At 42.1% G+C, this 22,063-nt stretch overlaps 1 protein-coding gene across 1 annotated transcript in view; it reads right to left on the bottom strand.

Annotated features, from left to right (window-relative positions):
* SCN10A (sodium voltage-gated channel alpha subunit 10) overlaps window positions 1-22,063 on the bottom strand; it is a 103,597-nt gene that overhangs the window by 43,487 nt on the left and 38,047 nt on the right. The window contains 5 exon segments of the mRNA XM_008710144.2: window positions 9,064-9,175; window positions 11,543-11,836; window positions 17,035-17,205; window positions 17,922-18,119; window positions 18,260-18,401. Coding sequence (XP_008708366.2) covers window positions 9,064-9,175; window positions 11,543-11,836; window positions 17,035-17,205; window positions 17,922-18,119; window positions 18,260-18,401 — 917 coding nt within the window.

Raw genomic sequence — 22,063 nt, 5'->3', positions numbered from 1 at the left:
CAGACTCCTCTGCTCCTACACCGAACCAGGTAAAACTGGTTAGAAAAACTATACAACCATGCTGACTGGCCCCACTAGTGATTCATAAGTCCCAGCTTGTCACAATCCAGAAATCCTGCCATGTTTCTCCATTTCTGTACACTACTTCAGTCTTCCAGACTAACATTTCTCACTTCCCCTCTCTCCTCCAACCTCTCCCTATCTACTCACTCTTTGCTGACCAGCTCCTTTTGATTTCCCTCAGAATATAGAATCGCTCACAAAAGAACTTTCCCTTGCTCCTTTCGATGAGTCTCCAAGGAATCTGCAAGTCCATCCCCGTGTTCTGTACCCTGCCCAGCACATGGGCTCACTCTACTCCTACCTGTGTTCCTGCTCAAGACCTGTGTCATCCCCTTTCTCTGCCCTCTAGACTATTCCCATCAGCACATGAACATGCTTTAAGTGTATCTCCACTTTTCAAAAGATCTCCCTGGAAACCTTGTTATTCCTCATCTACTGTCCCCTTAACAGCAAAATTCCTTGTAAGAGTTTTCTACACTTAACTTTCTCTACTTTCTCACTTCTGTTCCCTCCCTGACCCCTGGAATCAGGCTTTTTACCTCTTCCACATTGAAATTATCAATTTCTAGTTATCCCCTCACTCTGCCTCTCACAGCATTTGAAAGAATTTGTAATGCTCTGCTTGAAATTCTTTGTCTAGCTTCTAGGACATCACAACCCCTTGGTTTTTCTCCCATATCAGTGACTGCTTCTTCTCAATTTCAGTCCCTGTCTCTCCTTTTCTTGCCTCTGAATGTTGGAGATCTCAAGCATTCTCTCCTCGATATTTCTTTTTTTCTCTCTCTAGGTAATCTCATTGAGCCCCATAGTCTTAAAAAAACATTGCCAAGCTATCTGCCCCCAGATTATATGTTGAATTTCTGATTTTTCCTTAAGCACCAGGCTCATCTCTAGCTGCTTCTACTAAATCTCCATGTGGATGTGCAGCTGGGCCACCTCAACAGAGGGCACCTATATAGCTTTAGGATAAGCACTCTACAGATATGCCAGCCTACATGGCAAAGAAAGATGATGTCCATTGTAATAATAATAATAATAATAATAATAATAATAATAATAATAATAATAACAGAAACAACTGATAAAGTCCATTATGAAAAAAGATGCGGCAAATTTATCTATGGAGATGTAAAAAAACTTTATATATATGTGACGTGTGTGTGTGTGTGTGTGTGTGTGTGTGTGAATGCATAGAATATTGCATGAAGGATACAAGATAAACTGAGAGAGCACACTGGGATACTGGGGAGCAGCAAGAATCTTTAGTAGGAGAGAGACATAATTTTCATTGTATATGCATCTGTAGTATGAATTTTTTTGCTATATATACTTTTTCAAAAGAAAGAAATTTATAGAAATAAATCTATGCTCCCAAATTTTGCTGTTTTATTTTCCCATAGGTAAATAAAAAATTATGTGTAGTCAAATTTATCCATAGTGTTCTTTATGTTTTCTTGCTTTCATGCCTTGCATATAAGCCATTCTCATTGCAAGATTTAAAAAATACCTATTCACATTTTCTTCTTGTTCATTTGCAGCTTTACATTTTCCTTAAAATTTTAGTGCATTTGGAGTTTATTTTGGGTAAGGATTAAGACATTAATCCAGTTTATTTTTTTCCAACCTCTGGTTATTTATATCAACACTGTTTATTGCATAATATCTCATTTTCCAAAGGATTTGAAATTTCATTTTGGTCATTAGTTATTTCCATATATGCCCATATACTTTCATATACAAGTGTCCATTTCTTTTCTATAGACCTAACTATTTAACTATCACACTGTTGTAATGACTTATAATCTCTGTAAGCCTTTAAAATCTTCAAAACATTTTGTCAAATAAAGTAAAAAAATAACTGATAAAAATAATTGTGGCTCATGTTATAAACAAAATGCTCATTTCATTAATATGTAAGAACTCTTAAAAATCAATAAGAAAAAGATCAAACCAATAGAAAAATGATTAGACAGTTTCTAAAAGGAAAATTCAAATGGTTTATAAATATTTAAAAAGATGTTGAATAATACTCAAAATAAGAGAAATGCAAAATAAAGCTATACTAAGATATTATTTCATGGATCAGATTTGCAAAGATAAAATAGTTTAATAATTGTGTTCGGGAGGGTGTGGGTTGAAAGCCAGTAACATCCATTGCTTGGATGGGTGAAAGTTGATATATTTACGCAGAGCATCCATTATTGTTCAAAACTAAAAATGCTTACCCCCTATGACAAAGCAATTTCACTTAGAGGCATTTAACCTATATTGTACATGTAGAAAGTAATATAGTGACCACAGAATTTACTTCCCATCAAGAAGGGGATGGCTAACTAAATTATGGTATGTCTATATAACGTAATACTAACAGTTACTGGAAAGTTTAAGGGTACTTATGTGGAATGATTTTCAAAACATATCATTGAAAAAAATTATGGCACAGAATAGCATATGCGATATACTACCATTTGCAAGGGAGAAGAAAGACTATATATTTTTGACTGAACATAATAGAATATTTTGGGGGAAAAAACCCCAAACAACTGGTTTGGACATTGTTTCTGGAAAGGAGAGTTGAGTAGACAGAGGAATATTTTCCCCTTTTTTATATGCCCTTTAGTATGTTTTAAATCCTGTATAACATATTGCCTATTCAAACAAAAATGTTCTAAATAAAAATTTGATAGAGATTTTATTTAAAATAATGGAGCAAAGAATGTGCTGCTCTTTCTATTTCCAGAAATCAATGAAAGCCTCCAGGAGACTGAGAAATAGAAATGCAAATTCTTGGTAATGATTTTGTGGATTTGATATCAAAAGCAAAATCAACTAAAGCAAAAGTAAACATATAGAATGACATCAAACTAAAAATACTTCTGCACAGCAAAGGAAAAAGCAACTTATGGAATGAGAGAAAATATTTGCAAGCCATTTATCTGATAAGGAGTTACTATCCAAAATATATAAATAACTCATACAAATCAGTAGAAAAAAAAACAAATAATCTGGTTTTTAAATGGGCAGAGGAACTGAATAGACATTTTTTCCAAAGAAGACATACAAATGGCCAAAAGGTACATGAAAAGGTGCTCACGGCACGAATCAGCAGGGAAATGAAATTAAAAACACAATGAGATATCGCCTCACACCTGTTAGAATGGCTGTCATCAAAAAGACAAGAGCTAGTAAGTGTTGGCAAGGATGTGGAGAAAAGGGAATCCTGTGCACTGCTGGTAGGGATGTAAACTGGTGCAGCCGCTATGGAAAATAGTATGGAGTTTCCTCAAAACATTAAAAATAGAACTACCATGTGATCCAGCAATTCCACACCTGGTAATAAAAAGGAAAGGTATATATCCAAAGGAAATGAAATCACTGGGTATATACCCAAAGGAAATGAAATCACTATCTCAAAGAGACATCTGCATTCCCAATGTTTATTGTTGCACTATTCGCAATAACCAAGATACGGAAACAACCTAAGTGTCCATTAATAGATGAATGGATAAAGAAGATATGAGACCCACCCACCCACCTATACACACCCTTCCCCCCAACACAGGAATATTATTCAGCCATGAGAAAGAAGGAAATCTTGGTGTTTGCCCTCAAACTTGAGGGCATTATGCCAACTGAAATAAGTCAGACAGAGCAAGGTAAATACTGATACTACATGCTATCACTTCTATGTGGAATCTTAAAAAAAAAAAAAGATGAAGCTGTGAGGTGTGACAGATGTTTTTATTACCTAGGTAGTGAAATCCTTTCACAATGTATACATGTATCAAATCATCACAATGTACACTTTAAATATCTTACAGTTTTGTCAACTATACCTTTTAACTGAAAAAAATCTTCCCAAATAATTAAAAAAGAAGAATGTGCTGCCCTTCTACTTCCAGAAACCACTAAAGGCATCAAACCTGAGAAATAGAAATGCAAACTCTATTTTTGATTAAACTAGGAAACATCTGTAAAACTCAAATCCTAAGTTATGTGCAAAGGCTAGCAAATATAGCACAGGTCAGTCAGAGTACAGGAGAATGCTCTGACAGGACACTTGAAATGATAGATATGTAAACTGGCAAAGCAGTTGGCATACCCTGGGGGCAAAATCAATGATCTCTAGTTGAAACAAAAGCAGGCACTTCCCTGGACCTATTTTGGCACTAAAAAGCACAGGAAGCAGTGTTGCATGAGAAATCTTGCAGATGCGCCATCATGGCAGGAAGCGCCTGTCTGTGAGGCAGGACAGGAAAAGACTCAGCCTTGTAAACAGCCTTAATGTCGCTGATCTTGAATGTCTGGGGAGATACAGAGTCTAAGAGAACCATGCACTTGCTAGCTTGGAACATTATCACAGCTCTTCCCCTAAAAGAATCTCCTGCAGAAAGCTAATCCAGAAAGAACTTTCTTTCTTTCTTTCTTTCTGCTACAATTAGAGATGCCCTTTCTCCTATTAAGACTCTCCACTTGTGCATCCTCTCCTGCCACTTCAGGAATCTATTGAATATTCTCTCTCTTTCCTTTATCTTCAGTCTTTCCCATTCTCACCGATCCTCCCCATTAGCACGTAAATATACTTTAAAAAAAAAACTCCATACAAGAAAATAAATAAACAATGCTACTTATGCCCTGGTGTTTTACTGTCTCCTCCCCTTCACAGGCAAACTTTTGAAAAAGTTGTCTATTTACAATATCTCCTTCTCCTCCCACCACAACTCCATCCTTCAACCTCCTCCCCTACTCCTCCAATCCTCACTTCTTGGATCACCAAAGACATCCCTGTAACTAAAGCCCCTGGACTCTTTTTGGGTTTAATCTTACTTGATTTTTCTACAGCATTGCCTCTTTTGACTTTTCTATTCTTCCTGAAGGAATTCAGACCCCTGGGTTTGTGCTGTATTCTTCTGGATCTTCTCCTATCCCTGGACATTGCTTCTCAGCTTCCTCTGCTGGTTCTGTCTCTTCTGTTCAATCACTAAACATTGTAGTTTCTTTAGAACTCTGTCCCAGGTTTTCTCTTCTTACTCAATACCCCTGTCATCTTATCCACTTGCACCTTTCCAAAATTAACATCTACATTCAAACAGCTTTCAAATATGTATTTTTAGGTCACCCTCATCTTCTAAGTTCTAGACCCATTTATTGCAAATCTGACTTCCTCCTGGAAATCCTTACCTAAATGTCCCAAAGGCACCTGAAACCCACTATGTCCCAGACTCAACTCATGATCTTTTCTTGCATCTTTTCCCAGTGAATCCCCCTAAAGTATTCCTTTTATGAGCTATTACACCAGTATCCCTTCAGTTGCTTATGCCAGAACCATGTGAACCACCAAGTCCTGAATCTTATGTCTCTCAGATAGCTCTTAATCCTCCCATTTCCCATCACTACTACTGCTACCACCCCAGAGACCAGGCACTGCCATCTCTCAGCTGGTTTCCTCCCAACTGGTTTCCTTGCCAACATTCTTCCCCTCTTAATTCCATCCTCTACACGTATTCAGAGTAACCTTTACAGAATGCAAATGTAGCTCCCTTGCCTCCAATTCTTTAATGGCACCTCACTGCTTTTAGGATGAAGTCCAAACTCCTTAATTTGGTATAGGAAATTCTGTGGGTTTGGCCCCAGTCCATCTCTCCAGCCTTATTTTGAGCCCCTCTACTCCTTGCTTTCTGTGTTCCCTCCACATCAGCCTTTTCCATTTCTTCAAATATTATGCTCTCTTCTGCTTCAGAGATTTTGCTGTCCTTTCTGCTTGGAATACTTCCCTAACTCCAGGCTAAACTTACCATATTTCCTTTAGCATTTTGCACTTCTCCTTCAAGACACTCAGCATCCTAGTAAAAACTTGTTCCAAGTCCCTCTCTCCCACTCAGCATGAGGGCAGAGCCTGGGTTGTGCTTACTGCTGTGCTCCTGCTCTTGGTCTTCTGGTCTAGAAACCTGTCAAGTCTTAGTTTGTGTGCCAGGCATAGATGGTTCACATGCTCTGAGCTCAATGAATTGTCATGTTCTTATTGGCTTGGGCCAAACTTTCTCAGGCACAATCACTCCCAAAAAGATGGCCTCTGTAAATCCCATCACAACTTGGACAGTGCCAAGCACCCTTCATGTATTCTGTGAATGTTGTGGGTATAATGTCCGACCAGAGAAGATCAGAGGTCATCTGCCCTATGCTCAAACAACTTTGACGTCTTTGCCCTAATCTGAAATTTTCTTTACCCAGATTCTCTTGAAAATGTCAGTGTGTCTCTTGCTTTTCCTAGTCTATTCTCACAGCATCTTCCTTAAGGGAAGTCTGTCCTACCTCAGGATATCTGACCATTCCTTATTCTCTTCCTATTTATCAGTTCAGGTCATTATAATTAACATCACCCCCAAATGTCACCTTTGTGTATCACTCTCATTTACCATTCATTCAACAACTGTTTGTTGAAAACCAACCATATGCCAAGCACCGCTCTTCCAGGTACTGGAACTCTAACTGTGAGCAAAACAGACACATCTCTGCCCTTGTTTACAACAGAGTAAATAAGAATAGCCAACACCTGCTGAACATTTACTAAGTGTCAGTTGTGGATCTAAGCACTTTACATATGCTAACTCACTTAATCCTCAAAAATCATTAAAAGATAAATACATTCTCACTACTTTGCAGGTGAGGCAATTGAAGCATAGAGCAGTTAATGGAGCTCCAAAGTTGCATAGCTTACCCTATGTGGCAGAGCCAGGATGCAACTCAGGCAGTCTAGCTCCAAGGTCTATGTTCTTAACTACTATCCTCTGTCACTTCTCATGGATTCTGAGACCTCTTTTGTTCTTACCTGAGTTAGGATGTGTTTGGAACACTCATTTTGTTAATTCTTGTCTCATTCCTGCAAAATACATTGCATTCACCATTCATCTGTCTGGAACTCTCTCCCCTAGGTTCTCATAAGTTTGAATCCCTTACTTCATTCAGATTTCTGGTCTCTTTAAGGAAAATGGTCTTCTGCATCCACCCTATCTGAAATAGCCCCTCTATAGTCTTCTATTCCCCATCTCCTTCCTGACTTTTTTTTCCTACTTCTTATCACTACCTGAATATCTATTTGTAGTTAGTATCTGTATACCCTGGCCCCCAGAATGTAAATTCCATGTGTGTAGGCTTCTATCTTGTTCACCACTGAATTCCCAGCACCAGAATAATGCCAGACATTATGCTAAACAAATGCTTGTTGAAGAGTAAATAAATGAAAAAAAAAAAGGAGGAAGCTTGATAGTTCTGGAGAATAAATGAAAAAGCAAACTGTTTGTATTTAACATTAACTGTTTGATGGCTAATGGCAAAAAGAAAAAAGAATCCAAGCAAGTCACCTGGCCAACAAAAAAAATCACAGGCATAGCAGCATGGTTACATTCTACACAGCCATGAAAAATGTTAGGCATACAGACACTATTAAAATGAAAAGTGATTTTTAAATAATGATCAACGAGGGAAGATAATATGAGAGAATATGTACAATATGTACACACTGTTGTTACTGAAATGTGTACACATTTCACAAAACACAAATCCACGTATGTAAGAAATGTAACTTAAACGCCCCCCCCCCCATAATTGAATTCAATATATACTGGAAGTCCCCAACCTGGGGATCTTGTTTTAGTTAATTCAACATCTGCTACTACCTCACTATCTGAAGTTGTGTCTGAGTTCTGGAGGGTCCAGGGTTCACCAAAAGTGGAGTATTGAGCTGGTCCTTAGTCATTGCCCAGTGTATTTTACGAGTCATCCTAGGTCCCATGTGGGAGAGCAGCCACAATGGCTGTTCCGTCTTTGCCTCTCACTCACTTCCTTCTCCAGCCCTCAACGGGGGCAAGATCATCATCCAGCTACTCTCCTGCCATGCAGGCCACAGGGCACTCTCTGGGGTTACCTCAGGCCTTCTCTACCCAGGTGGGCTATCTGCCTGCTCTACTGTACAGTTTCTGTGCCATGATGGGTATGTGGGTTTTTTCCTAAGACTTGCCACCTCTCGCTTCATCTAGAAAGTAAGACATAGATTGGTTCTGTTTTCAAATCCCTCAAACATCTTTTTTGTTTGTTTCCCTTTTTTTGTTTCATCATGCCCTCCCTCACAGTTAGGATTCAGCCCAGAACTGGGAGGGGAGCACACAGAGAGCCCTTTCTCAGAAACACACCAGCACCCAAACTCCCTCTCCCTCCTTCAGTCCAGTACATGTTAAATTTGTCCAGGGGAGGCAAGTAAGTGGACAGGACAAAGGCTATATTTTCCATATCCTGATGCAAAATAAAGGCTGGACAAGAAGACAAGCTTCATACTCAGGGTAAGGAGGATGCAGTCATGCTCTTTGGGAACTTGAGTGTCAGGGGGCTGGGAACCAGTGTCACTGTCTTCCTCCAGCTCCTGGTTTGGTATAAGCAATTGGAACATATCCCTGAGGAGGCTAAGTGGATTCCCATCTGATTGATGGAGTCCTGAATTAACAAGAATTTAGTTAAATTGACTGATTAATTTACTTAAATTATCTTCCAATGCTCAGCATAATGGGGGCTTGAGACAAAAATTAAGTTATAACCATAAAAGTTACAACCATGAAAAATGACAGGATAATTCTGCTGTATTTGAAAATTAAGGAGTGTAAAATTTCTTGCATACCTGAGGTAGCTTGAAATTCTCTGGTGTCTGCCAGATCACTTTCTCAAATTTAGTTTTGTGAATACATATAAAGCAGATATAAATTTGAACAAGAGATGAAACTAGAGCATTAAAAACTCATTGGACCCTATTATTTTTGAAAAAAATTATCCATATTAAAAAAAAACATCGATAAAGGGTGATGGGACCAAGGGCATAACAAAGAGCAGTATTTAGGATCCCGGGACACAGACGGGTGACATCTTTGGCACAGGTTTGGGGCATCTCCTCTGCTGCTCAAATGCAGACTCATTGTAGCACAGTGGATGGGTGTTCTAATGAGAGGTACTTACCCTCGAGGACAGAGGTCATGATGCTGACAACACTCATTGCCCTTTGGGCTCGGAAAGGCTCATTCAAGTATTCTGCTGATAAGAGAGTCTTCTTTTGTCCTGCATCAAATGCCTGCTGGGACACAAACAGTCAGACTACTTCCCCAACCTGAAGTCATCAGGGGCAAAGTCAGGTCACTCAGCCTTTTATTTTCCAGTCTTGTGTAGTCACAAGTTGCCTGGTGAAGCTATGGTCCTCTGCAGTTGTGCTTTGGGAAATGGGCTGCTTCTTGAACTTGGGGTAAGAGCTTAGGCATGAAGACCAGGACACAGAGTTGGTGGTGCATCTAGGTTTGTACCTAACACTATACCCTGGGCTCACCTGAGGCTCTGCAAACTCCTGCCTGAGGACAGGTCCCTGGGCACCAGGGTGGGGCATGGGGCTATTTCAAGGGTCTCTGAGGTTTCTACCCAAGGTAAGTTGGAGCTGCAGGAGCCTTGGACCAGGCAGTCATTCCAAGACTTTGTGCCGTGCATATGGAGTTCACAAAGAATTCCTCTCCAGGACAAGCTTTCTTGACCTCCCTTCTAATAGGCCATTTCCCTCCCCAGTATACAACCCAATTATAAACTCCACACAGTCCTTTTCTTGCTGAATGAATATTTGTGTGTCTTGATTTGCCAGTGTTAGTTATCTGAAACAATCCTTTGAGTCTTCCTTCTTTGGGCCTTCACTGGTAGTTCCATTTGGGTTCCATACCCCTAACTTTAGTCACACACTACCCTGGATGTGGGGCCCACAGCAGCTGATTCGGTGCTGCACAGCCATTCAGAATCCAAATCCGACAATCATTTATTGAGCACCTGCCATAGGGGAAGCTCATAGGTATACAGTAGTAAGTGCCTTAATATATATAAAGAACCTTCAGAAAGTTTTCAACCATGAGGACTCAACAAGAGATGCTAGTAGCTATTGTTATTTGTCAGACACGTGTGTACCAATACAGGCACTTTATGATTCTATTGAACCCTTCAGCTACTTAGAAACCTTTTTAATGGGAGACTTGGGGGCTTGAAGAATTTAAGGGACTTGTTATGGGTGACTTGACTGGGAAGTGGCACACCTGTGATTGAAACCCACATCCATGTGACACAGAAGGGTTTAAAGAGTTAATCTTGCACTAGTCAAGTAATTTAACTAAAATGAATGAAACTCAGACTACCTAGGAGAGGTAATTTAGGGAGAAATTCTTGAGTGAGGTATTTTCTAGAGTGTTAAAGCACCTCTCTGTGTTGGTGATTCTCCTTTGGCTCCTGGAAACCCACTCTCCACCTTCTCTCCCTGTTCTGCGCCTGGGAAGGGTGGTCTATACAAGCAACATCATCCTCACCCTTCCGTCTGGTCAGGCTTGGCCAATGGGAAGCACAGATAGAAGATCAGAGTCTGGAAGGAGAGAGGAGTAGGATGCCACCTGGCTTCTTCCCTTCTGGGTAGTGGCTGTGATCTTCCACCTGGTTCACAGGTTCTGTTGGGTCACCCAGCTCTTGCTGGGTTCTGGTTCTGGTCCTTCCTCCCACCTCTTGAGGCTAAGCATGTAACAGCACCCCACTATTGCTCTTCTCTAGGTGCTTCACGTCCCTCCTTAATTCAGAGCCCAGTGCGCACCTCTGTAAACACTTTAATAAACTCTCCCCACTTGTGCATTGGAGTGGTTCATCTGTTTCTTGGTGGGATCTCATGGCATCCAGTCAGAGATGGAGCTAAGATAACCCTGTAGGACTTATGCAAGTCAGTAGAGCCATATCATTGTCAGTTTACAAGTCTGTTTGTAAACTGCTCTGTGTCCCTGGCTAGACAGAGAGGGCAAATGAAAAACACTAGAAGCATCATTACTGAAACTAAAGGGAGAGCTCAAATTAAATCACAGCTCTCAATCTAATAAGGAGTCCCTGGTTTGCCGTTGCACTCTGCCATTATTCTATTACGAGTGCTTGCCAGTTAGTTGCTGTTGCCTAATTTGTACATTTTGGCAAGTTATTGCTTCTCTGACTAAAGCAAGGGATACTTTGCTTCTGCTAATATCTGTCCAGGGCACCTCCCAGAATTTCATGGGATCCCATGTACTAAGCCCAGCATAGTTTGCACAGAGCTACAGGCAGAAAGAGAACTTTCCATTTTTCTCATATTCATCCAGGGAACAAGCAGGCCTATCTCTAAAGCAGTGATAGTGAGTGGGGACAGAAGAACACTGGGGAAAAAATGGCATCAACTGGAAAATAATTTGTATGTATGTACTGCAGAGTAAACCAGAAAACCTGTTTGACCTCAGGTAAAACCAATACCTCTCTCTGGCTCTCACCTGCCCTGTCTCTAAAATGAGGGTAGCTGGGAAATATTGGACACAGTGTTGCCTAAAGGACGCTTCCATGGGTGACACTCAGGATCTCTTGGCCTCTACCTGAAGGGCAGCCCAAGAGTCTGGAGCATTGACAAACTTACCGAGACTTCGATGCCCCCAGGGGCAAGCTCGCCAGTGGACAATGTAGAGTGTCCGTCTTCTCCATGTCCTGGGCCAGGGTTGGAGGGTTGAGGCAGTGGACTCCTAAGGAGGGGGCCTTGCTGGCCAGCACCCCCACCCAGCAGCAGGGAGCCCCGATGGCTCTCACGGTCTCCAGGAAAGACTCCATCATCTGTGACCCCATCAGGGAATGAGGTATCCAGGCAAGGGGCACGGAAATGGAACACACTGCCATGGCTAGGCCTGCGTCTCCCAGAGGTGAGGCCTAGGAAAGACTGGGCATTGCCCCAAAGGAGCAAGAAATAAAGACAGACTGGAAGCTGAGCTTGGAAGCATATCTGGACCTCAACACTTCCACCACCCACTCCCATTTCCCTGCCCTTATTCTCATGAACTTCCAGAAGAAAATTAAAGACATAGATCTAACGGGTATTCTAGGTAAACAAGGGAAGAGAATGGGGGAGAAGAATATTTTTGACATAGCCTGGGAAAAGGCCAGGAGAGATGAGAGATTATAAGGTGCTTAAGATCAGCAAATAGGTCATGAGGACCAAGAATGTCAGAAGACAACCTTGTCACCCGGAAGGATCAGCTCTTTACCAGCATTTGCCCATAGGGCTGGACAAAGCTGTCTTAAATTCCCTGCTCCACATGTAAAGCTGAGACCTAAGGAGACTATTATACACACCAGTACTGAACAAGCCTGGTAAATGGTTGTTGAATGAACAAGTGCCCTTTATTGTCTGAAAATTAGGTTCTGCAATTCATTAGATCCAGCCTACATAAACTTGAGAGTTTGTGTTACAAAAGAGGAGACAAGAGCTTTGTAATGTAATGAGCTTCCAGGATCCCTTGAGGCAAACTTTGAATAGTCAACAATGGGGAGATTGAAGGGAGAGTTAGAGCCTAATTTCCTGGAAGAATAATGCCATTCCTCCAAATCAATAAACATTTCCCATCAAAATCTCCCGCTGAGGGAACTATGAGGCTCATAGTTGCCAGAGGAAAGGAGCTAATTCATAGGCCTAGAGCCCCTGGAGCCTGGGTTGGCTACTACCCACGACCACCATGGGAGTTTGACCACAAGTTACCAGTTCTGTCCTAGGCCATATGAAGTATTTCTGAAGATATACACACTGACTTCCCAGCAACTCTGATCATACTGCTGAATGTTTCCCCTTTCCTTAATTCCTTCTATTAACTAAACTACTAAAGTTGGGGCATCTTGTCTGTTGGAATCCTCCTTACTTACCCTCCTATCCCACAGAACTGAAGTTTCCTTTCTGGATTATTTGGAGCCCAATCCTGTCCAGCAACTATCATTGCAATCTCAGTATTATAAACAGGGCACTCTTTACCTAGAATATATGTCCAAGGGTTATGGAACTCATAAAAAATCCACAAATCCTTCCCACTTTTGAAATAAAAGAGCAGATCTGGCAAATCTTTATTAAAAATGGGATGGCTCCACCCCCAAATTACTAGAACTCATAGAACAATTCAGTAATGTGGCAGGATACAAAATCAATGCTCAGAAATTAGTTGCATTTCTATACAGGAACAATGAGACTGAAGGAAGAGAAATTAGGGAATCCATTCCATTTACAATAGCACCAAAAATCATTAGATATCTCTGAATTAACTTAACCAGAGAGGTAAAGGATCTATATTCTAGAAACTACAGAACACTGATGAAAGACATTGAAGAAGACACAAAAAGATGGAAAAACATTCCATGCTCATGGATCAGAAGGATAAGCATAGTTAAAATGTCTATGCTACCCAGAGCAATCTACACTTTCAACGCCATCCCAATCAAAATACCAATGAGATTTTTCAAAGAGCTGGAACAAACAATCCTGAAATTTGTGTGGAACCAGAAAAGACCCCGAATTGCCAAGGAAATGTTGAAAAAGGAAAACAAAGCTGGGGGCATCACGTTGCCAGATTTGTACTACAAAGCTGTGATCACCAAGATAGCATGGTACTGGCACAAAAACAGACACATAGACCAATGGAACAGAATAAAGATTCCAGAAATGGACCCTCAGCTCTATGGTCAACTAATCTTTGACAAAGCAGGAAAAAACATCCAGTGGAAAAAAGTCTCTTCAATAAATGGTGCTGGGAAATTGGGACAGCTATATGCAAAAGGATGAAACTTGACGACTCTCTCACACCATACACAAAGAAAAACTCCAAATGGATGAAAGACCTCGATGTGAGACAGGAATCCATCAAAATCATAGAGGAGAACATAGGCTGCAACCTCTTTGACATTGGCCACAGCAGCATTTTTTCATGACACATCTCCAAAGGCAAAAGAAACAAAAGAAAAAATGAACTTGTGGGACTTCATCAAGATAAAAAGTTTCTGCACAGCAAAGGAAACAGTCATCAAAACAAAGGGGCAACCCACAGAATGGGAGAAGATATTTGCAAATGAAACTACAGGTAAAAGACTGGTATCCAAGATCTATAAAGAACTTCTCAAACTCAATACATGAGAAACAAATAATCAAATCAAAAAATGGGCAGAAGATATGAACAGACACTTTTCCAATGAAGACATACAAATGGCTAACAGACACATGAAAAAATGTTCAAAATCATTAGCCATCAGGGAAATTAAAATCAAAACCACATTAAGATACTACCTTACGCCAGTTAGAATGGCAAAAATGGACAAGGCAAGAAACAACAAATATTGGAGAGGATGTGGAGAAAGGGGAGCCCTCTTAAACTGTTGGTGGGAATGCAAGTTGGTACAGCCACTTTGGAAAACAGTGTGGAGGTCCCACAAAAAGTTAAAAATAGAGCTAACCTATGACCCAGCAATTGCACTACTGGGTATTTACCCCAAAGATACAGATGTAGTGAAGAGAAGGGCCATATGCACCCCAATGTTCATAGCAGCATTGTCCACAAAAGCTAAATTGTGGAAGGAGCCGAGATGCCCTTCAACAAATGAATGGATAAAGAAGATGTGGTCCATATATATGATGGAATATTACTCAGCCATCAAAAAAATGATTTCTCAACATTTGCAGCAACATGGACGGGACTGGAGAAGATAATGCTAAGTGAAATAAGTCAAGCAGAGAAAGACAATTATCATATGGTTTCACTCATTTATGGAACATAAGAAATAGCAGGGAGAAGGAAGGGAAGAATGAAGGGGGGTAAACAGAGGGGGAAATCAACCATGAGAGACTATGGACTCTGGGAAACAAACTGAGGGTTTCAGAGGGGATTGGGAAGGGGGGGATTGGGAAGCCTATCCCAATGGTGGTGGGTATTAAGGAGGGCACGTATTGAATGGAGCACTGGGTATTATATGCAAACAATGAATCATGGAACACTACATCAAAAACTAAGGATGTACTGTATGGTGACTAACATAACATAATAAAAAATTTTTTGATAAAGGGATGGCTGAGTTATTTGCATCTGAGTTATAAGCAAACCAATGAAGAAATTAAGAAGATTTTTGGTTCCGTATTTGACAGGCAGTGCTTTCCTGGCCACCAGTTAATATTTCAGAATTAAACTATTTGACAAATGGTGGTCAATGACCTCTGAATCTAAGCACTAGACTTACCTTAAAATGCATCATCCAAGCAGACCAATTGGTGTCTTGTAGTTTCCCTGAAACCCTTGCTGTGTCTCTCCTAGTTGCTACCCCCCAACCTCTCACTCATTGCTGCTGGTTAGAAAGTGACTTTATATAAAAACTGCTTACAGTCTATTTACTACATGAACATACCTGGGAAAAGAGGAAGGGAACGTCCTCTTGAATGAATTCCAATCCATTAGTGAGCATTAAAGAAGTACTCAAATAGTGCTTCCCTGCCTTTGCACATACATGTTTTCTTTTAGGCCTGAAAAATACTCCTCCTTCCCTCCCCTGCAGTCCTCAATTACTGGAGGAACCCCTACTCACTATTTACTATTCATTTCAATTATCTCCTCCTCCCATGAAGCCTTTCCTGATACACTTCTACCCCCATAAGCAAGGGTGCCTCTTCTATCCCCAAAACACAATATATGTTTCCCTAATATAGTATGTAACACATAGCTGTTTTTATATCTGTCTCCTCCACCAAATGAAAGTCCTTGGGAAATGGACCATGTTTTAGTCATCTCTTTACACCATTGCACCTAGTATTGTTGAATTAACAAGACACAGCTCCTCTTTTGTCCATTTGAAGGTAAATCTAGTTGGGGAGACCAGCACATACACACCAAACAATTACTGGATATCTAGGTGCTAATCTATGTGGGGATGACTGAATGAGGGGAATTAAGCCCAATTCACAGCATCATTGACATTTCCAAGGAAGCTGTGATTCATCCTATTCTGTGATTGTCAGAGCCCTAGTCAAATCCCCTTTCAAACATCTTCTGATCTGTACCCTGTGCATGCCAGGTGCTGCTCAAAAGAGGCAGAGCAAAGAAGGCAAGGGCACAGATCTGATAAATGCTGAAGGGTGTATGTCACTGAGACCAGTGTGCATGTGAGCATGTCTGTGTACATATAGGCACATATAAGTCTGGGGATTGTAGAGACTGTGTTATAAAAAGTAGAACATCCTTCAGATGAGCACAGGAAAAGAGATTGAGAGGGAAGTGAGGGTCAAGAGGCCCGAAAAATAGCCACATTGATCCCCTTTCCCATACTGTTAGTGTGGGAACTACTCTTCCACAAAGGGGTTATCATCACTTAGGTCTCTGGAGAGGGCATGTTTGGGGTACACAGGACTTTCAAGGGAGAGCGAGGTGGTGGGAGGAAACTTAGTAAGTACAGGGAATCTTGGAGTGGGATGTAGAAGGTTTGGGTGGTGAACAGAACTGTTACAGGGTGTGAAGTGAGGTACTAAAGTTATTCCTAGGCTGGACTGCATCACAGAGATGGGTCTGGATTACTCTCTGCCAACAATAGGTGAGGGTTTGGGTTGTGGGGCCCAAGGCATGAGGTCAGAAAAAAGTTTGTAAATGACTTCAGCACCTCAGACAGAATTGCAGATCAGAGTGTTAGAAGGAAGCTGACCCTTAATGTCCACAGGTCCATGGACAACTCAAGGTCAGCGTGTCCACCACTTTCCCTACAAACCTGGGTTCTTCCTCCAGTGCTCCTGCCTTAGAATCACCACACATCTAATTACCCAGTTCTGGAAACTGGGAGTCATTTTGGACTCCTCTCTCCTTTTTCCACATTCCACAGTTTCAGTCTTATTGTCCCCTACCCCCAATAAAAGTCACAATCCACCCCTTTTTCATATTCATAATGCCCCTGTCCTAGTTTAGGCCACCATTTGGTGGGGGGTCGGTATGTTGTCTGGATTACTATAACATCCTCCTAATCTTTGTGCCTCCAGCTGTTTCCCTGCTACAAACATCTTCCCACTCCAATCATTGTCCATAGTAGCTGCAAAGGTGGGTAATCCTTAGAGAACGAACTTGAGCTGTTTACCATTCTGCGTTGGTTGTAAGGATCAGATTGGGGTGATTTGTTGTCATCTGTGGAGCCCTCTGACACCCTTGGTTTCATTCTGTGCATTCTCTCACTGGCATTTTTGGAGGCTAAAGGTGATCCATTGTGGGAATGGAGAGAGGCTGTGTCAATCCCCAGCGCTGCCAGCACCTGAAAAGAGAGAAGAGCCGCTGCAGCTAGCAATATGTGATTGAGCTTACCATGAATGTGTCCCTTACACATGCGGTGTCACAGAGGTGAGGGCATCTAAAACAGAGGAGGTCAGGATTAGAACCTGGGTGGTAGTAGGATTGAGGCATGGCAGGAAGATCCACCTCTGGGTCATCTCTTTCATTCACACCCTGTAGTATGCCCTGACGATGCCCTGCCCAAATCCATTTTACCAGGTCAGTATACTCATCTTTAGCGCTTGAGTGTTAGCTGCTAATGGATCACAGCTACAGCAATCTGTAGAATATTTCCTTTGACTGTACATTTGGCTGGGGTGGGTATGGGGGTATAAAAAGCCAGCCCTCTTGCTTCAAGGTGCAGCTAACTTTGTGGTACAAGGCATGCCCCAGAGCTCCCCATGCGATCAGGCTGAAGGTCATCTCTAGCTGAGGCCACTTTCTTGTTTAATTCTTCTCCTATCCCATCCTACTTCCTTCCCTCTCCTTTTCCTGAGAGCACCCCTCAGTAAATCACTAGCATAAGATCTTCATCAGGTTCTTTTTAAAGAAAACCTGACCTAAGAAGGTCCTTAAGGTACAATGAATCTTCTTACAGTTCCCTAGAATGACAGCCTTAATCTAAGTGGCTTGTCCATACCTCTGCCCAAGAATGTGCAGCCTGCAACAGACTTCACAAAACATCCACCCCTCACAGACCTCCTGCTCCTTCCGGAGCATCTCAAGGGCCTCTTGGAACTTCTTCTCCTTGGCTTCAATTTCATCAATGGTTGCCTGGTTCTGCTCCTCATATGCCATGGTGACCACAGCCAAGATCAAGTTGACGAGGTAGAAAGACCCCAAGAAGATGACAAGCACGAAAAAGACCATATACATTTTCCCAGAAGCCCTCAGGGTCTGCAGATTCAAGAGAAAGGAGATCTGTATCCAGAGTTTATGGGCCTCTGACATTGCCAGGCTCCTCCAGAAAAAATTCAGGCATGCATCTGACTCCCCAGTTTCCAAACAAGTCTGTAGGGCGACATGCAGATCAATACCTGCTGGTAGAGGCGTTCCCAGGAATCCTGTGTCATGAGGCGGAACAGTGACAGGAAAGCCCAAGCAAAGGAATCAAAGCTGGTGTAGTTAAAATCGGGGTTGTCAGATGTTTTAAGACAGAGATAACCTTGAGGGCAGTGGCTGCAGCAAGAATAGAGAAGGTCATCAATTGCATAGCCCTCCTGCTTCTTGGGGGCAAGGTAGCCCAGGGCTATAGGAAGACCATAGGGTTTGAAGTCAAAGATTGGAGTTCAAGGCCTGGCTTCCCTCTTGTTAGCTGGATGACCTTGATCTCTCTAAGGCTCAGTTCCTCTTGCCCACTTATTTTTTATTTAATTTTTCTAAAGATTTTATTTATTTGAGAGAGAGTGAGAGAGAGAGCATGAGAGGGGGGAGTGTCAGAGGTAGAAGCAAATTCCCTGCTGAGCAGGGAGCCCTACATGGGGCTCAATCCTGGGACTCTGGGATCATGACCTGAGCAGAAGGCAGACGCTTAACAGACTGAGCCACCCAGGTGCCCCCCTCTTGCCCACTTAAATGGGGATGATAATACTTTCACTTCAGAGTTTCATGCAGAGGGGAGTGGCCTGGGAAGGCCAGCTGATTGCCCAGATATGATCCCATAACGTGGCAAACTCTTTGCAGGTTCACACCAGGGGAGGGAGAGTCAGTATCAATAATGCAGACTTAAAACCTGAGCCATTTGGCATCATCTGCCAACCTGTCCATCAAAGGAGGACTCACATTAGTCAAGTTCACTCACCAATTATATATAACAATGAAAACAACATTTTCCACTTACTGGGCACTTACTGTGTGCCTCTCTCTCTCTCCTAAGTGCTTTACAAATGCTATAAATTAATCATCTGAACCATCCTTTCTTACAGATGTGGAAGCTGAGGTTCAGAGAAAAGAAGGCAGTTGCTTAAAGCCCCAAAGATGCCAATGTATTTATTCAAAAGGAGAAATATAATTGTCAAGTAGCCTATGAAGACTGACTTATGAAGGAAGGTCAAATTGAAGATGACCACATGGTGAGTATTGGAGTGGTCAGTGCTGGATTGACTCTTCACTCTCTCATGATAAGGGAGTAAGTTGATGTCAAGAAGTATTTCTAAGTTAAAGGCATGTGAGGTGTTCACACCTACCCCAATGGGATGGCTTTACTGAGAAAACAGTAATACCTTGTTTGTAGTTTGGGATTCTACTACCCCAGCATATGTCTACTAACACCAATCTCTGGGGCTGTCCTTATTCCAGACATCCACGCAAACACACAATCCTGGGACCCATACAATTGATTTGGGTCCCAGCAACTTGACTATAATCAATCCCAATTCTTCCTTCAATCTTGACTGGATATTTGTGAGTTCCTAGACCCACATTTAAAGACAGACAGTCTTTTGAGTTGCTCTCTGAAAGAGCTAGTCAACCCATTACCTGTAGGCTTGCTAGTTAACTCCGAGGGTAGCCTTGTTTCTATGTCTTCCATTAAACCCCACTATAGTTGCTACATACACATCAATAATGAACTACTCTGAGAAGTAAATGAGACCACACTACAAAGCTTCTAGCATGGTGCCTTCAGCACAGTAAATATTATATGTTAATTGCAAATTAAAATTCCTGCTGTTTTTAACCTAAAGCGACCAAGTGGAAGAATACATGTGAAAGAATGCTGGAAATCACTAACTGTTTCCTAGTACTTGTTCTCCACATTGAGACCCGGACTTTCCTCCCACAGTGCTACTGGTCAGTGAGGGCCTTAGCTCAGGGCTCTGGCTTCTCTGTGGCCCAGCACAGGTCTCAGTTTCCATCTTCACAGTATGCCCTTTAGGGCTTACTCTGCCCATGATTCTGAGCTGGCCTCCCTTGCCATCCTAGCCCTATTCATTTCTTTTTTTTTAAATAATAATATTTTTATTGTATTATGTTAGTCACCATACAGTACATCCCTGGTTTTTGATGTAAAGTTCCATGATTCATTAGTTGCGTATAACACCCAGTGCACCATGCAATACGTGCCCTCCTTACCACCCATCACCAGCCTATCCCATTCCCCCATGCCCCTCCCCTCTGAAGCCCTCAGTTTGTTTCTCAGAGTCCATAGTCTCTCATGCTTCATTCCCCCTATCCATTTCTTTATTTCCTGGCCAGGACCTGCCCGCAGGATGTCTGGCCTCTTTTGGAGCTTGGTTGTGGGGCCATTGGTGGACCCCATAACTTTACCACAGATAGTGCTTAGGCTACTCTGGAGCCATTGCCATGAGAAATGCCATTATCCAGACAGGAAAAAAGACATTGAGGGGGCCTTTGGTCTAGATTAAGTTAAAGGCAAACTGACATCAGAACAGCCCTATCTCTGAACCAAAGAATGAAATGCCAAGCGCTCCAAGGAGCCTGTGTTGATCAAATTCTCAGCTCTGTCTGAGATTGTTTAGTGAGCTGATTAAGGCAAAACTCCATACAGGTCCCACCCAGCTCCACTTGGGCAATCTGGGGTTGTTAGCCATTCAGGGAGTGGGGTCATATGGGCTTGGGGCTCCAGACCCCCAAACATGGAAATGGGAAAGATGAGCATTGCTGATCTGTTGCTTGAACTCTTTCTGTTCATGCCTACTCCAGTGGTCAAAGCAGCAGGCAAGCTGGAGGTGACACCTACCCCTTTGGTTTGTCTCACATTCTGTTCTGCCACCTGGAATGGCCTCCATCCAAAGTATCTCTTGTTCAACCAAACTAGACACTTCCTGCCTGTCCTTCAGTGCTCACCTCAACCACCACATCCGGAAAACCTTCCCTGACCTCCTGCCCTGTCTCCCACCATCACCTCACTGTGTCTCCTCAGCCCATGGAGCCTCTAGCATAGCACTGCTTCTTCACAGGGTAGCATCTTCATGTATATGCATCAGAGCTCACAAACTGGCAGCTTGCAGGCTGAATTTGGCTTGCAGAAATATTTTGTTTGGCCCACAATATGTAGACATTTTTTGGAATTGGTAGCCAATGTTTGTAGTTGGGAGATTTCACATAAAAATCTGAATTCTTATCTTTCTTTTTTTAAAAGTTAGAAGAGCTGGAAGCAGTGGACCCACATTTTCATGTGGCAACCAAAAGCTGGGTCTAGCAGTGGCTGGCCCTTTTAAATGGGGCACAAACTATCATCACCTGGTTCCCACCCAGCCTAATCTTCTCATTTGTTATGTATCTGGCTTCTGTAAGAATTTGAAATGGCAAAGTCTGATGCATGTATTTCTTCCTCTGTCATGTGTGGGTAACAAAACCCATGTGATGTAGTTGTGATGATTAAATGTAGAACATTTGACACAAAACATATTTAATATATATTTGTTTCTTCTTGGGGTAGATTGTTTGCCAAAATGGCCACAACTATTCTCCTACCTGTATCCATACCCCTTTGCTATAAAATTGCTATTGCTCCTCCAGTCAAGAGGTGGAGTTTATCTCCCCATCCCTTGGATTTGTGCTGGCCTGTGACTTGGTTTGGTCCATAGAATGCAGTAGAAGTGACATTTTGCCAGTTCTGAACCTCGTTCTCAAGAGACCTTGCACGCTTCCACTCTTTCTCTTGGAACCCTCTCTCTGCCCTTGAGAACAAGACCAGGCTAGCCCACTGGTAGATGAGACCACATGGAACAGAAAAGCTGCCCCAGTTGAGACTGTCCTAGATCAGCTGGCCACTTGCTAATCTGTCCATTATTTGCAGATGTATGAATAAGCTTAGGCAATGCCAGAACACCAGGCTGATCTCAGTTCAACATGCTAATGTGCAGAATCCTGAGCTA

This window comes from Ursus maritimus, unplaced genomic scaffold, assembly GCF_017311325.1.
Source record: "Ursus maritimus isolate PB19 unplaced genomic scaffold, ASM1731132v1 scaffold_20, whole genome shotgun sequence".
Lineage (NCBI taxonomy): Eukaryota > Metazoa > Chordata > Mammalia > Carnivora > Ursidae > Ursus > Ursus maritimus.
This window is presented reverse-complemented; position numbering and strand designations above follow the sequence as displayed.